Genomic DNA, 15,033 nt, shown 5'->3' with positions numbered 1-15,033 from the left:
AGGTGTTTACTCAGCCAGCGTCCCGCCTGGGCGTTGGTGTTTTGAGTCTGCTCAGTGAACCAAGGCCACCTTCCCATCCTGTCTTCTGCGTTAGAAGGACCGTAGTTTTGGCAGTGCAAAGTAAAAATAAAAGGAAACACATGTGTGGTCTGAAATGAACTTGAACCTTCAAGCTGCTTAAATGGTACTGGAGCTGGGGGTGGAGAGGTGAGGGCCCCAGGCTGTCCTCTGCCCACTACGATGCCCTCAGGCCCACCCACACTCACCAGCCCTGAGAGAAAACCCCGGCTGGGAATCTCCGCTGTTCACTAGCAAGCCTGTCTTCTGACAGGGGTGTCCTGGCCTGGGCCCACCTCCATCCTCATCAGACGCAGGTTGGCCGTGCCGCTCCTGCACCGGGCACTGCCGGACGCTCCACCGGACGTGCGGTCTTTGCCCCCCGGGCCTTTCCGCGTAGCCAGGGAGGCAGAGGTTCACACGACCGTGACACAAATGTGAAACCGCAGGGACCGTGGCAGCTGTGTGGCAGGACGGTCCCAGTGTGTCCCTGCTCGGCCTCTGGCTCTGAGAGGTCAGAGGGAGCCTCACCCTGCGTGGCTGGCATGGGGGCTGTTGCTCCCAGAAGGACGTGCGTGAGGGCCCAGTGCGGCTGGAACAAAGTGGCAGGCGGGAGAGGCGTCTGATTAGAAACTGCACCCGTTGCTGTTGAATTGATAATTTGTATCTGAGATTCTTCACAAACACAATAACCAATTTCGCATGGTCTTCCACATTCTTCTTGATTACAAAGTGAAGGCAGGCAGGGCCGTGCGGGCAGTGACAAAGCAGGGAGGGGCTGATCCCACGCATCTGTCAGGAGCAGTCCCCGCCGCTTCCGGAACAGGGCCGGGAAAATCAATGCGCCTGGGGCCGGCGAGGCTGCTAAACACGCAGAAAACATCTCCCTCCAAGAGGCCGGCGCTGCGGAAATTCCCAAGCCCGGCCCTGGGACAGCGAGGAAAATTTAATCTCTCCAAATCCTCACCAGGGCACTCCATCCTGCAGCCTGACAGCCACACTTATAATTAATTATACAATTTCGATGGGAATATCGACTAAACAAAGCCATAAATCATAGGAAAAGTCAATAGGCATGGACACATTCAATCATGTCCCGGCCAATGATTACTACTCTTAAAATACAATAATTATTTTCAGGAGCCAGCTCGAATTAAATTTCTGTCAGGCGGGTACAAGACCAGCGTTTGATGAAGGGTGCGACGGACCGGGGCTGCCCGGCGCGGGCACATCCATCCTGTGGGCGCGTGTGCTCTCACGGCCACGGTGCGGGGCGTTTAACCGGACTGGAGATGGGATTCTCTGCCGGGCTCACCCAGCCGACCACCCTGACCCTCGTCAAGGGGGACAACTCCCAGCTTCCGGGCACGTTCGAGTCAGCGTGCCGGCACCTCAGGCAGGTGCGAGGGCACCCAGGCCAGCAGGAACCCACAGGACCTTCCCAAAGTCGCCGTCGTCCCAGGCACCAAGCAGAGAGGGTCCGAGTAGCAGGACAGCAACGCTGAGCCATCGGCTCCACTCACGGTGAGTTCTTCGGAGAAACCACAAGAAACGGCCTGGGAAGGCGCCCCCTGAGCTCAGGTCCCCCTTCCTCGTGGGACTCCTGACGTGATCAACAAACACAGAGTGCGGGGCCTCCCACAGTCACACGGGAACGCGCTTCCACCCACTGCGGGTTTTCATTCAGAATCAAATCCAAAATTTCTCTCAAATACTCAGGTCCCTTTTCTTCTAAAGGTAGGGAACGCTGTATGGTATGCTGGTTGCTGACGGCAGGGACGCGCTCCGTGTCGAAATGCGGAGAGAGAGGGCGACTTTGGACCCACAGGAAAGACAATCACTCCTGGATGCTCTAGACGCACCCCCTCCACGCTGCGCCCCCTCCACGCTGCACACCCCTTCACAGCACCCCAACTAGGATCTGCCCCCCACATTCCACCTGTGGCCGTAGGAGCCTCCCTCTTGCCTGCCTCCTTGCTCCTTCCAGAATGTTCCAGCCCCCTTGGCTGCCCTGGCTTCCTCCTCCAAGGGACCCTCCGCTTTCTTCATGTCCTGTGCAAGGTCCCTGGAGACCTCGCTCCCCCAGCACTGAGAAGGCAGCTCTGTTAGGGGACCCAAAAGTACCTCCTCCAAGCTCCAGCAGCCATGCAGCTGTGAGGACAACAGCCCTGTTTCCCTCCTGGGCACCCGCCTCCACCCAGACTCCTCCTGGGCACCCGCCTCCACCCAGACTCCTCCTGGGCACCTGCCTCCACCCAGACTCCTCCTGGGCACCCGCCTCCACCCAGACTCCTCCTGGGCACCTGCCTCCACACCAGACACCTCCTGGACACCCGCCTCCACCCAGACACCTCCTGGGCACCCACCTCCACCCAGACTCCTCCTGGGCACCCACCTCCACCCAGACTCCTCCTGGGCACCCGCCTCCACCCAGACTCCTCCTGGGCACCTGCCTCCACCCAGACACCCGCCTTCACCTAGACACCTGAGCTCTGCAGGCTCTCCCCGTTGATGAGGCCAGGAGGTGCCACCTGGGAGCTACCCGGCAGCGGGAAACACCCCGGAGCCCAGAGTCCCGCAGGAAGAGGTGTGCAGGAGCACCGGGAACCACAGGCGGGCCGCCCCACCAGGCCCTGGAGGCTCGAGGAGGAGGGGTCTCCACCAGGTGCAGGCGGCAGTGCAGGGGAGAGCACCCGATGCCTCCCACGGATGGAGCCGGAGGAACCAAGTCTGCCTGGATGGAGAGAAGGGGAGGAGCCCTCAGGTTTCCCCAGGACCAGGGGCCACGTGGGGACGGGACACCAAGACCCGACCTGACCACAGTGGGGGAAGGGGCTGTGTGCTCCTGCAGGAGGCACGAGGGACGGGGCGCAGGAGGCCCAGGCACCGCGGAGGCGCGGGCGTCATGGGAGCCTAGGGCTCTGGGTTGATGAGGGGCAGGAGACAGAAGTGACTTCCTGAGAGGACAGGAGCATGGGTCTCGGGGACGCTGGGGTGGCCGCGAATCCAGTGCTGGAGTGGAGGTTCTGGGCCTGGGACTCGGGCGGGCTGGCAGTGTCCGCTGGGCTGAGTGTGCCCTTTTGTTGGGCACTGAGAGGGCTCAGCTTTCTGCTAAGCAGTTTGCATGCACTGACCCATGAGCCCTTCACACCTCATGAGGAGAAACTGAGGCACAGGCACAGACCCCAGAGCTCCTGGTTGGCCCAGGACACCAGGATGCGAACGCGGGTGGCTGCAGCTGGCCTGGGTTCCCTCACCTCCGCCACGGCCACCACCCGACAGCTCCCCGAGGGCAGAAGCCGCCTGCCCTGAGGCAGCGCGGGGGGACCACAGCTGGCTCGGGACAGCCCGAGGAACGGATTCCGATAGTTCCAGGTCTCGGACGCTGGCTCGCTGCGCACAGCATCACATGTGGCTTGGAATGGCTGCGGCGGCGCGTTTACAGCAATCGGCCCAGGCCGCACATCAGGCCCTAGCCAGGAGCTGCATGGTTCCTGGTGCTTTGCATTGATAAACATTTATAAATACATTAAAAATGGGACCAAAGTAGACCACAGTCAAAAATAAAAATTGAAAAGAGAGTGTGTAGGCCGCCCCTCAGCGCTTGCCCCCACTGATCCCTCAAAGGGAAGACGCGTGGTTTCAAAGCCGACAGCAGGCTCCGCAGCTGGGGCTGCCTCCAGCACGGCCGGTGCTCGGGGGCGTGAGCTGCACGTTCCCGCTGACACGCGCTTCGGTTTACACACGTGCCCATGGCCACACAGCTGCACACCCACCCCCATACATGCAGACACGCACTCATGCACACACACGTCCTAGCACTCACACACATGCACACACACGTGCTCACACACAGACCCACACAGCAAGTCCAGCACGGCGGTGGCAGGAACCTGTGCCCTTCAGTCTCCCGCTTCAGAGCGAAGCCTGAGCCCTGCCAGCCCACCCTGAGACAAGGGGGCTTCCTCCCCATCCCAAAGCATCAGCGTCTGACCTCGCACACATAAGGGGCTCTGAAGCTGATGGGTTGAGTGGGCGTCACGCTGCCCGTGGACAGGGGAGTGACCTGGGAGCCTCAGCCCAACCCGGCCCGGGTGCAGGACGCACCAACATGTGTCCCCAGCAGTCCGCCTTGCACTCGGCTCAAAGCTGAGCCCTGGAGTAGCAGGGACGAGGCGGGTGGTACCCAGTAAGCAGAGGCGACGGGAGGGCCGGGGACGTGGCTGTCCCAGGACGGGGCGGGGGCCGCCACGTGGAGCCATGAACTCACCGCCGTGCCGTTGTTGTCCCGGAAGACCTCCTGGTTGACGTAGTCGAACAGCTTCTTCTCTAGCTGGAGCATGACCTGTGAGGTGAGAGGCCCCTCAGCACCTGAGCTCCCCCAGCCTCGTCCCCCGGCCCCCGCTGCCCCGGGCGGGCTGCAGAGTCCCGTGCAGGCCGGGCCGGCCGTGGCCCGTGTGTCACCCGCCCAGTCACAGGCCCACTCACCTTCCGGTCATTGTCCGACTCACGAAATATGAGCTTCACGACTTCATTGGTGTCGGCGGCCCGGACGGTCTGCATGGTGGCCTTTGTGCAGAGTGTCTGTGGAAAGAGAGCCACAGAGGTCAGTCCCAGAGTGGCCCAGGCACCCATGGCAGCGTCCCCTGACACCCCAAGTCAGTGGGATGGGCTGGCCGGTTCCAGAAAGCAGCCAGTGTCACACCAGTTTCCACACTGGGGGCCGGGGCCGCTCCCGCGCAGCCGACCCCTGCATGTGCGAAGGGCCTGAGGCCAGCTGCTCCCCAACAAGGCACAGCTGTGACCGCAAGGCCACCCAGAGCTGCCACCGCACACAGAGCTGCTTCGGGGCAAAAGCCAGGGCGAGCCCAGCAGGCTCCCGAGGCACATCGACACTGCGAACAGCACAGAGGGCGCCTGTGGGGGCACCTGGCTGGCCTCTGGCCCGCTCTCCTCTGCCTGCACTCCCTCGAGAGTTGCGGGACTACAACAGTGGGAGAGGCTTGCAGGAGGGCTCACCCTGTGAGGCAGACGTGGGAGGCACGACTGAGGTCACCCTCCTGCTTCGTGGTGTTTACCGGCTGAAACCAGTCCCTGAGGGAGAGGCTGGGGTGGGCAGAGGCCGGGAGGCAGCTGGACAGGACCCATGAAGAGATCGGGGTTCTGCCAGCGTTCCAGGGACCATGCTGACCAGGAGGACCAAGGAGAGGGCTGAGCAGGAGCGCTGCAGGGCCTGGGTGTGCCCGTGATGCTCAGTGGCCTGGCTGGCTATGGGAGGGGGCAGCCATCTGGGTAGCAGAGGAGACAGAGGCTGAGTGAGTGCCAACCTCTCTGCCACGCTGCTGTTCCAGGAGGCACGGTCCTGGCTGGCAGACTGCCAGTGCAGATCTCTGTGAAGGATTATTTTTGGGACTGTTGTGAAAATTCCTCTTGTCAACCTCAGTACAATGCAAGGAATGGTCACTGAGGATCAGTCCCTAAAGGCAGGACAGCGCAGCAGACCCCTCACTGGGCGGACTGGCCTCCACGAGGAGCCCCTGGCCCCAGTGCAGAGGCCTTGCAGGCACTGAGCTCTCGGAGCCTGTCAGAAGTCACGAAGACACAAGAACACCCAGGAACACACCGGACAAGGGAAGAGCGAGACCCACACGCTGGGAGAGATCAAAGCTCGGCGTGGAAGGCGAGGTGCCCGTGCTCGCGGTGGGGGGACAGGCAGAGGCACCGGGGCTGCAGCATCGCCGGTGCGGGAGGAGGAGGGCGCGGCATCGCCGGTGCGGGAGGAGGAGGGCGCAGCATCGCAGGTGCGGGAGGAGGAGGGCGCAGCATCGCCGGTGCGGGAGGAGGAGGGCGCAGCCGCTTCCTTACACGAGAGGCCACAGACTGCAGATTCCATTTACACAAAACTCCCAGAAAGGGCAAAGTCGGAGGCAGAGGCAGCAAGGTGGAGGGGCCAGGAGGGAACTGAGGTGGGGCTGAAGGGTTGGTCTCCACTGGACTATAGTCTGTGTGTAAATTATACCTCCATAAAGCTGGAAACTTCTCTGTTTTGGAGACAGGGTCTTGGTCTGTCCTCCAGGCTGGAGCACAGTGGTGGGATTAGGCTTGTTTCAACTTACACCTCCTGGGCTCAAGTGATCGTCACACCTGAGCCGCTCAGGTAGCTGGGACTGCAGGTATGCACCTGCAGCTGTAATTTTGTAAATTTTTGTAGAGACAGGGTCTCGCTATGTTACCCAGGGTGGCCGTGAACCCCTGGGCTCAAGCGATTGTCCCATGTCAGCCTCCTAAAGTGCTAGGATTACAGATGTGAGCAGCTAAACCTGGCCCATAAAGCTGCTTTGTAAGAAAATAAAATATGATCTTTATTTAAAAAATGATGACTGCATGAAAAGTCAGAAACTTCTCCCTGAAGGGCCCTTGGGAGCTGGCCCTGCTGAGGTACACTCCAATGTCCGGGGCTCTGGCCGAGGCTCAGGAGGACATCCCTGGGCCGGGGCCCGGCCTTCCCCCGGAGGCTCCTGGCATGCGCTGAGCAGGAGCTGAGGGCGTGAACCCTGGGGCCCCTCAGCAGCCTGGCCCGCCTCACCAGGATGCAGCGGCCTCCTCAGGGTGGCTGGAGTGTGGCGCCCCAGCTGGGGCCAGGAGGCGGCTGTCCGCCATCCGCAGAGCGGCCTCGGGGCGGGCCATTGGCATTCTGAGCACAGACCAGCAGCTCGGGTCAAGCCCCCAAAGTGGCTTTTGGACTATGTGTCACAAATCAGTCTGGAGCCTTCAAACAGCGTGAGGATTAGAACAAGCACCCAAACAGCCAGGATAGAGCGGCCACCCTGCCCTTCCCTGCATCCCAAGGAGGTCCAGTCCCATCCAGATGCTAATGGGCTTAAGTGGCTTAAGCTGCTTTCCCTGAATGGGAGAAGGCTTGGCAGGCAGACGGCCATTGTCCCCACCCCAGGACGCAGTTCAGGAAATTCATGGCTCTGTCTCCCAAAAGGCGTCTGCTGGAAACTGTTTAAAAACGGCTTTATCTCAGCACTTCAGGCAGGCTCCCAAAGGCCGAACATCTGACGAACCCCAGGGCCTCGGAAGGGCCGTCCCCCCCACCCCGCACCAGAGCCACCTCGTTCACAGGCTGTAAAGGGGTGATCAGGCCAGGCTAAACGGCCAGAGCTGGCCGGCTCCCTTCGCCTTTCAATCCAGCAAAGTCGTGGCCGCTCATGCGGAAAGCAGCCAGGCTAGGCCTTTCCGGCTCGCCTACTTTTGGAAGGGATTCCTGTCTTTTGAAAGAAGAAACAAATACCCTGAATGCTATTTTTAAGAAGCCATCTAAGAGGTATTTTGTTATTAGCAGCGACACGAAAAGGCCCTGGAAAGGGCGGCCTGGCATCCTGTCTCATCAGCTCTTGGGATTTCACGGGAACGCTGCGTGCCAGGGCCATTCACCTGCGCGTGGATAACGGAATTCCTGCATTTCTTACTGTCTAGATGACCGAGGAGGCACGCTGGGCAGAGTGTCCACAGGCCCAGGGCACAGGTGTCATCCCAGGAGGCACGCTGGGCAGGGTGCCCACAGGCCCAGGGCACAGGTGTCAGCCCAGGAGGCACGCTGGGCAGGGTGCCCACAGGCCCAGGGCACAGGTGTCAGCCCAGGAGGCACGCTGGGCAGGGTGCCCACAGGCCCAGGGCACAGGTGTCAGCCCAGGAGGCACGCTGGGCAGGGTGTCCACAGGCCCAGGGCACAGGTGTCAGCCCAGGAGAAGGGCCGTTTACTGTGCGAGGAAGTCACACGGTCATTCTGATTTGCATGGAGCTGGCGGCGGATGGTCGCCCGCTGGGCACCGGTGCAGCTGGTCTCATCTCAGGAGCTGAATCTGTCCCATCACCCTCTCAACTGTCACGGGCACTCTGCCACAAAATCCAAAACTCCGCTAAAGGCAAACACGTCCTCTCAGACCCTGTCAGCCCAAGTGTTAAATGCAACCTTCAGGAGCTGATTTATAAAAAAAAAAAACAAAACTGTTCTGTGTTCTCTGAAACAAATCCTCCCTGGCTGTGGCCTCCAGGCCCCGCATGCACAGCCAGCCGGCGCTTAGGCTCCACTCTCCACTCGGAATCACCAGGTGTCCAGAGTGCCCTGCTTGGGCCAAGTGGACACGCAGCCTCGGGGGCCCACTCAGGGCTCAGAAGAAGCCGTCTGTGTGCGCAGCATCGTGCAGGCACCACAGGTCCTACCCCAGGCTCAGCTTCCAGGTCCTGCCCAGGAGTCTCGGTTCAGGGAGAAGCAAGCCCCAGGTGAGGCTGGGTGGGAGCGGCTGAGCTGGAGCCCTCATGCGCCCACCTGTCACCCGGGCAACACTCCTCGGGGGCGGGGGCACCACGCATGAGGCCTGGAGCCAGTGCCAGCAGTAACACGCCTCACATGAGGAGGGAGGTCCCGGCAGGGCACAGCACAGATGCCGCCCAGGCTTGGGAAGGGAAGGCTGGGATCCCAGGGGCACAGCTTTGAGAAAAGCGATGAGGAGCGAAGGCAGGAGACGCCCCCTCCTGCCACATGGAGGGTGCAATTCCCTGGGTGCCCCCTGGTGCCCAACACGCTCAGGCAGACGAGGAGACCTGTCAGTCACGGGGCCACAAACCCCTTCCTGGGGCCACAGCCTGCCCACAGTGGCAGCCCCAGCCTGCACCTTCCCGAGGGGGAGGCGTCCGAGGGAGCAACATGGACTCCAGGAGCACGTGAGGGGACGGAGGACCCGGCCTTCTGTGGCGGACAGGCAGAACCACCCACCCCAAGATCGAAGGCCGACAGGCCACGGCGCCCTCCCACTGCACCTGCCTGTGTCCACGGGTGCCACCAGAGCTGCCCGGGCTCCCCTGGAGCACGTGAGGGGACGGAGGACCCGGCCTTCTGTGGCGGACAGGCAGAACCACCCACGCCAAGATCGAAGGCCGACAGGCCACGGCGCCCTCCCACTGCACCTGCCTGTGTCCACGGGTGCCACCAGAGCTGCCCGGGCTCCCCTGGAGCAGAGGCAAATGCACCCCTGTGGTCTCCTGACCTAGCCACTGGCCTGGGCACACCCTGCCCCAAGCCTGTGCTGCGGGAGAGACGGGCAGCCCGGGTCCAGGACGGCACTTCTGGGAGGGACGATGGTGCCGTGACCCGTGGCGGCCGCACCAAATCCCGACCTTCCTCCGTGATGGAGGCTGACCCGGCCACACGCCTGCAGACGCTTCCAGCCCAGGGACGGCACGGCCTCGTGAAGCCTGGAACCCGTTACAGCCCAGGGACGGGACGGCCTCGTGAAGCCTGGAAGCCGCAAGAATGTCTTCATCTCCTTGGGAGCCATCTGTTCTCTTCCCTCAACCCAGGGAGCAAGATGGTGCTCACAGTTAAACAAAATAAACACGAACCACAGAGCCAACGTTGCCCCCAAATCCAGACACACTACAGGCAGCTGCTGAGGGGCAGATTCTAGTGAGTTCTTAAGGAATTAAACCACTGTCAAGAGAATGAGGCTTCTTTCCTCTAACGTGAGACTCCCTACAGGAGACAATATTGAAACTCCCCATCTGCACAACACCCGTGGGCATATTCCGCCGTGGACAGAGTGTCTGCTGACAGATTCCAAAGACACTGGCGCTGGCGGAGCCACGGTCGCCACCCCTCCTGCAGGTCTCGGAATTCCTGATCTGGCCACTGCCTTGGTGACAGCAGCTGCTCTGCTGTGGGAGCAGGGCCTCCTGTGAGGCCTGTGGGTGGTGAGCTGTGGCTCACATGCTGGCCCCAGAGCAGGCCAGTCCTTCAACACTCAGCTGCTGAGCACATCCTTGTGAGGCCCGACTAGCTTTTCTCATCAAACCGGAAAAAAACCACCTTAAAGCAGAAAGCAGCAGAACGAGCCGCTCCTTGAGGCCACGACCCCAGCCCCTCAGCAGCACAGAGGCCGTGCGGGCGCACCTGTTCCCACGGGGGCGTCTCCACTGCGAGCTTCCATCCTCTCAGGCCTCCTGCTTTGGCAGCCTGGCCCGAGCCAGCCACTCCTCTACGCCTGTGGGGGCCCGTCCAGCCTGGCCCTCAAGTGTAGCAAGACACAGACCTGCAGGCGCAGGTCCACTGTGGCTGGAGTTCCTGCTTCTAACGAAAACCTCTTCCGTGCCAAGGATGGAATTCAGGACCGCACGCTCAGCCGTGGTCTGACCGCGTCCGAGTGAACACCAAAACCAGGAGGCTCGCACGTGGCCCCAGCCGGCCAGTCTGAGCCCTGGGGCCGGCCCCAGAGGCTGTCCTCAGCACCCCTGTGCACCTCAGTGCTCATCACAGGCTTCCCAGGAGGGTAACGTCCAGGTCCCGGAGAGGCTGCCTGTCGGCTAGCACAGGGGGTCACCGCTGGGGGCTGGCAGGGTGCTGGGACCTACACCGCTGACTTCAACCATTTGGGAGTTTCCTCCCACACCTGAGGAGGAGTCAGTCCGACAGTGAAGGAAGTGTGGACTGGGAAGCAAACTGCCTCTGGCACTTCGCAGACGTCCAGTTGATACCCATGGGGCGAATGAATGAATGGAGGAGGGGCAGAGCCCAAGCCCCAGGGTCAGAGTCCGGCCACCCAGGGGTCCACCCAGGGGCTCGCCCTCACTCTGGGCCTGGCCCCTGCTGGGGCTGAGTGGTGCGCTGGTGGGTGGGCTTGAAGACACATTGTCGCAATTTTTCATGCCCACCCCCTCAACATGACCATGCTCCTCAGCTTTCATCCTGCTGACAACTTCATGCAGGAAAACACGCAGACTCTGATAGCATGAAATCGAGAACAAAGGCGGGGGACAAAGGGGCGCGGGGCAGCGCAGGCGGGCCGGGTCGAATTTCAGCCACACACAGATGTTCGCTGCAACATCTGAAAGGAAACGCTTGTAAAAGAAATGGCCTTGAAAACAACATCTTCAGCGGTTAAAGGGCCAGAGGACGCAGGGTGCCGGCAATGATCAATCTCGGCCAAGAGATCCAAACCAGCATCATGAGTTCCAGTGACAGGTTTCCTGGCGACCAAAGGCCCAAGTCCACCATGGATTCCGGACACAGGGAGGGAGCATCCGCCACGGATTCCGGACACAGCGAGCAAGCATCCGCGACGGATTCCGGACACAGGGAGCGAGCATCCGCCACGGATTCCGGACACAGGGAGCGAGCATCCGCCACGGATTCCGGACACAGGGAGCGAGCATCCGCCACGGATTCCGGACACAGGGGAGGGAGCATCCGCCACGGATTCCGGACACAGGGGAGGGAGCATCCGCCACGGATTCCGGACACAGGGGAGGGAGCATCCGCCACGGATTCCGGACACAGGGGAGGGAGCATCCGCCACGGATTCCGGACACAGGGAGGGAGCATCCGCCATGGATTCCGGACACAGGGAGCGAGCATCCGCCATGGATTCCGGACACAGGGAGCGAGCATCCGCGACGGATTCCGGACACAGGGAGCGAGCATCCGCCACGGATTCCGGACATAGGGAGCGAGCATCCGCCACGGATTCCGGACACAGGGGAGGGAGCATCCGCCACGGATTCCGGACACAGGGAGGGAGCATCCGCCACGGATTCCGGACACAGGGGAGGGAGCATCCGCCACGGATTCCGGACACAGGGGAGGGAGCATCCGCCACGGATTCTGGACACAGGGAGGGAGCATCCGCCACAGATTCCGGACACAGGGAGGGAGCATCGGAGCTGGCATCCCTCAGTCCTAACTCAGCGGAAAGCACTTTTTGCTTCACGGGGCTGTAATTTATGGAAATCTGTGCCAGTCTCTGAGACATCCCTTAAGGACAGCAATGACTAAAACAGTAAAACCCTGCGAGGGGAGCTCTGGCTGGACAGAGCCTTCCAGCTGTGGATGCCAGCGTCTGACACTAACGGCCAGTGAGTGAAGCTGGGGGCAGCCTTCTCGCTCAGGCCTGGGGCTGACTTCGGGGCGGTAGGCACTCTCTCGCTCAGGACAAGGCATGGCATCGCCTCTGAGAGTTGGTGCCACTGTGGGAAGGCCTCCTCCTGTGGGTCAGGGCTGTGCCAAGGGGAACACAGAGGTGCGTTTTCGTGGCAGAACTCCCTAGCTCTGAGCATTCACATGAGACTTCACTCGGATTCACCCATCAGTAACAAGATGGGCCCCTGTGATGAGCACTTCGCCAGCTCTCCTCTGCCTCGTCTGATGCAGCCCAGCTCATTAGCTCCAACTAGTAAGTTCACAGAGCACCTGCCCCTGACGGCTGCAGGCCCCGGTGCTGATGGGCGTCTGGGAGCAGGGCCGTCTCCAGGAGACCCATGAGGACACCCGGCTTTCACCCGGCCTTTGCCCTCCCGCAGGTGACAGTGAGGTCTCTGTTCCTGTCCTTTCTAAGAGAATAGCCTTGTCTCAGAAAGAAGCCATTCGAGGTGCTGCAGCCAGCTGTAGTTCCCGTTGGCTACTGAGTACAGCAAGCAGATGCAGACACCAACATCCAGCTTCACTCCGGGGCACCCGCTTCTGGGTGTGACGAGGGTCGAGGTTCCGTGGAGCGGACACCAACGTCCACCTTCATTCAGGGGTATCTGCTTTTGCGTGTGATGAGCGCCGGGGTTCTGTGGAATGGCCACTAATGTCCACATTCCGGGGCACCCACTTCTGGGTGTGATGAGGGCTGGGGTTCCGCAGAGGAGGACACTCTAACTTTCCTGGCACAGACGCAGGGATGCTCCTGTGGTGTGAACCTGCAGTGTTTGCCCAGCAAGAACCAGACCGAGGCCAAGAACTTGTGACAGGCAGGTCCCACAGACACAGCTGCCCTCTGTCTGGCTGCAGAGATCCAGCCAGCCCATCCCACGCTGCTAACCCAAGACGGGCTGCGTCCCTTTATCTCTACTGCTGTGTTTTTGAGACAGGGTCCTCCTCTGCCCAGGACGGAGTGCAGTGATGCGATCATGGCTGGCTCCCCACAGCCTCGGCCTCTGGGCTCAGCCTCCTGCGTAGCTGGGACTACAGGCGCACCCCATCACGTCTTTATTTTCTGTAGAGACAGGGCCTTCCCATGTTGCCCAGGCTGGTCTTGAATTCCTGGGCTCAATGATCCTCCTGCCTCAGCCTCCCGCAGTGCTGGGAAGGCAGGTGTGAGCCACCGTCCCTGGCCTTCCCCTTTCTTTGTAGTTGAACTTTTGGGGTTTCTCTTCTCACTCCTCCTCCAGGAAATAACTGTGACGCAGAGAAGCCTGACCCTTGGGCGGTGAATGCTGGGGTGAGTGGTGTGACCCTGTGAGTGGCTCTCACTGGAAACTGACCGCAGGTGGGGCAGGTAAGACGCGCGTCAAGTCCCATCCTTTATTGTCCTGTAATTGTGGGTTAAATTCCAACCATAAACATTCCTAGAAATAAAGAAGGGTTATATAGAGAAGTTTCACGTGACAGAGGAGGACAGAGGAAAGGATTTCTAAAAGACGGTTCACACGGGTGACCCGAGCACTTTACATAGGCCTTTCTTAAAACACGTTAACGGGAAATCATTACGTTTTTAGTTTAAAGTTCTTGAATGACTCTGGCAGACAGAACTGGCCTCAAGGGATAAACATTTTCTATGCTACAAATCATTCTGTGAGTAATGGTGAACACTGCTATACATCTGTGCCCAGGACGCAGCGTGTTCCGCCACATCAACACAGCGCCTTCACCTTCAAAGAAGAATTCACTAAGAGGCTCCTGCCACTGTGGCACCGAATGTGCCTGAGGGTCCGGACCCCTGCTCAGAACCGAGGGGGCAACTTCCGTTACCATTCAGAAAACTACAGAGCCCACCGACGAACCAGCAGGTGAAAGTTCCTGCCAATGGGCAGAGAGAATTCAAATGCTGAGTTCCATAAACAGCCCATCCTCTGAAAACCTGCCCGCTTTGAGGAACACGGGATAAGCATTCTCGGTCCCATGGGACTAGCTGTTCCTCGGTAGCTCACCTTATAGACACTGGTGTGGGCCGTAGGCATCGCTGTGGCGGGGGAAAGGACAGTCCTGGCTTTAAAGCTGCTTTGTCCTGGGGGCGTCACGGAAACCGGAGGAAGCAGTGCCTCTGAAGCTCTCCGGCCTCCCTGGTGGGGGGACACAGGCAGCACCCCCGAATGTCGGTGTTCATCAAACATACACAGGCCAACGGCCACGCGTGGTGGAGACAAGGTCCTCAGACCCTGCAAGACGCCCCTGCTGAGGGGCGACACGGGGACACGGAGAGGGTCACGCCGGCACCACACCCAAGCCTGATGACCTCTGATGGAAAGAGCACACATCATCTCAAATTAACCCCCGGAGGCTCCAGACTCCTTTCCGACGGCACACGCCTGTGTGGCTTCTCGGAAGCAAGAGTGTGGTTCACCTGGTCCCCAGGGCAAGGAGGGCAGAGGAGGCCAGGGAGCACTGAGCCCCCTGCCCCCAACCAGGAGCGGCTGAGGTCAGGCGGCTGGCGCTACAGCCACCATCCCCAAGTACGCTGGTGGCTCCTAGGACCTGTCAGCACGCAGGCCCACGGGGCAGTGGCTGTTGCTCCAAGCTCGAAGGCTGGCGATGTCACAGGTGTGGGGCAGGATGAGTGAACCACCCTCGCGCCGTCTTCCGCCGGCACGTCCACACCGCAGGCCTCACACAGGCTTCTCCTGGGGCTGGGCCTGAGCTCAGCAGAGGGACCCTGGGTGGACTTGGCGTGGGAAATGCATGGTGAGGCTGGAAGGCCCAGGGCAGTGGGCACCAAGGACCCTTCCTCAGGGGCACGCAGCCTGTGCTCAGCCCACAGTGAAGCCGGGGGAGGCGTTCTGCCAAGCATGCCCATTTCCTTGCTTTTTAGGACCAGGGCAGGCCACCAGATCCAGAGAACACCGCCCTGGATGGAATCTGAGGAGCTGAGAGCCTGGCGGTGCGCTGACCTTGGCGGGGCTTGCCGGACGGGCTGCGGTGTGTCCTGTCCTCTCTCA

At 60.9% G+C, this 15,033-nt stretch overlaps 1 protein-coding gene across 2 annotated transcripts in view; it reads right to left on the bottom strand.

The window, feature by feature from the left end:
- INPP5A (inositol polyphosphate-5-phosphatase A) overlaps positions 1 to 15,033 on the bottom strand; it is a 220,314-nt gene that overhangs the window by 24,152 nt on the left and 181,129 nt on the right. For both annotated transcript variants that reach the window (XM_003922080.4, XM_074383137.1), the window contains exons 10-11: positions 4,546 to 4,641; positions 4,328 to 4,402 (exon numbers count right to left, since the gene is read on the bottom strand). In XM_003922080.4, coding sequence (XP_003922129.2) covers positions 4,328 to 4,402; positions 4,546 to 4,641 — 171 coding nt within the window. The remainder of the gene's footprint in view (positions 1 to 4,327; positions 4,403 to 4,545; positions 4,642 to 15,033) is intronic.

This window comes from Saimiri boliviensis, chromosome 12 (assembly GCF_048565385.1).
Source record: "Saimiri boliviensis isolate mSaiBol1 chromosome 12, mSaiBol1.pri, whole genome shotgun sequence".
NCBI lineage: Eukaryota > Metazoa > Chordata > Mammalia > Primates > Cebidae > Saimiri > Saimiri boliviensis.
Note: the sequence above shows the minus strand (reverse complement) of the source record. Positions and strands in the feature narration are given on the sequence as shown.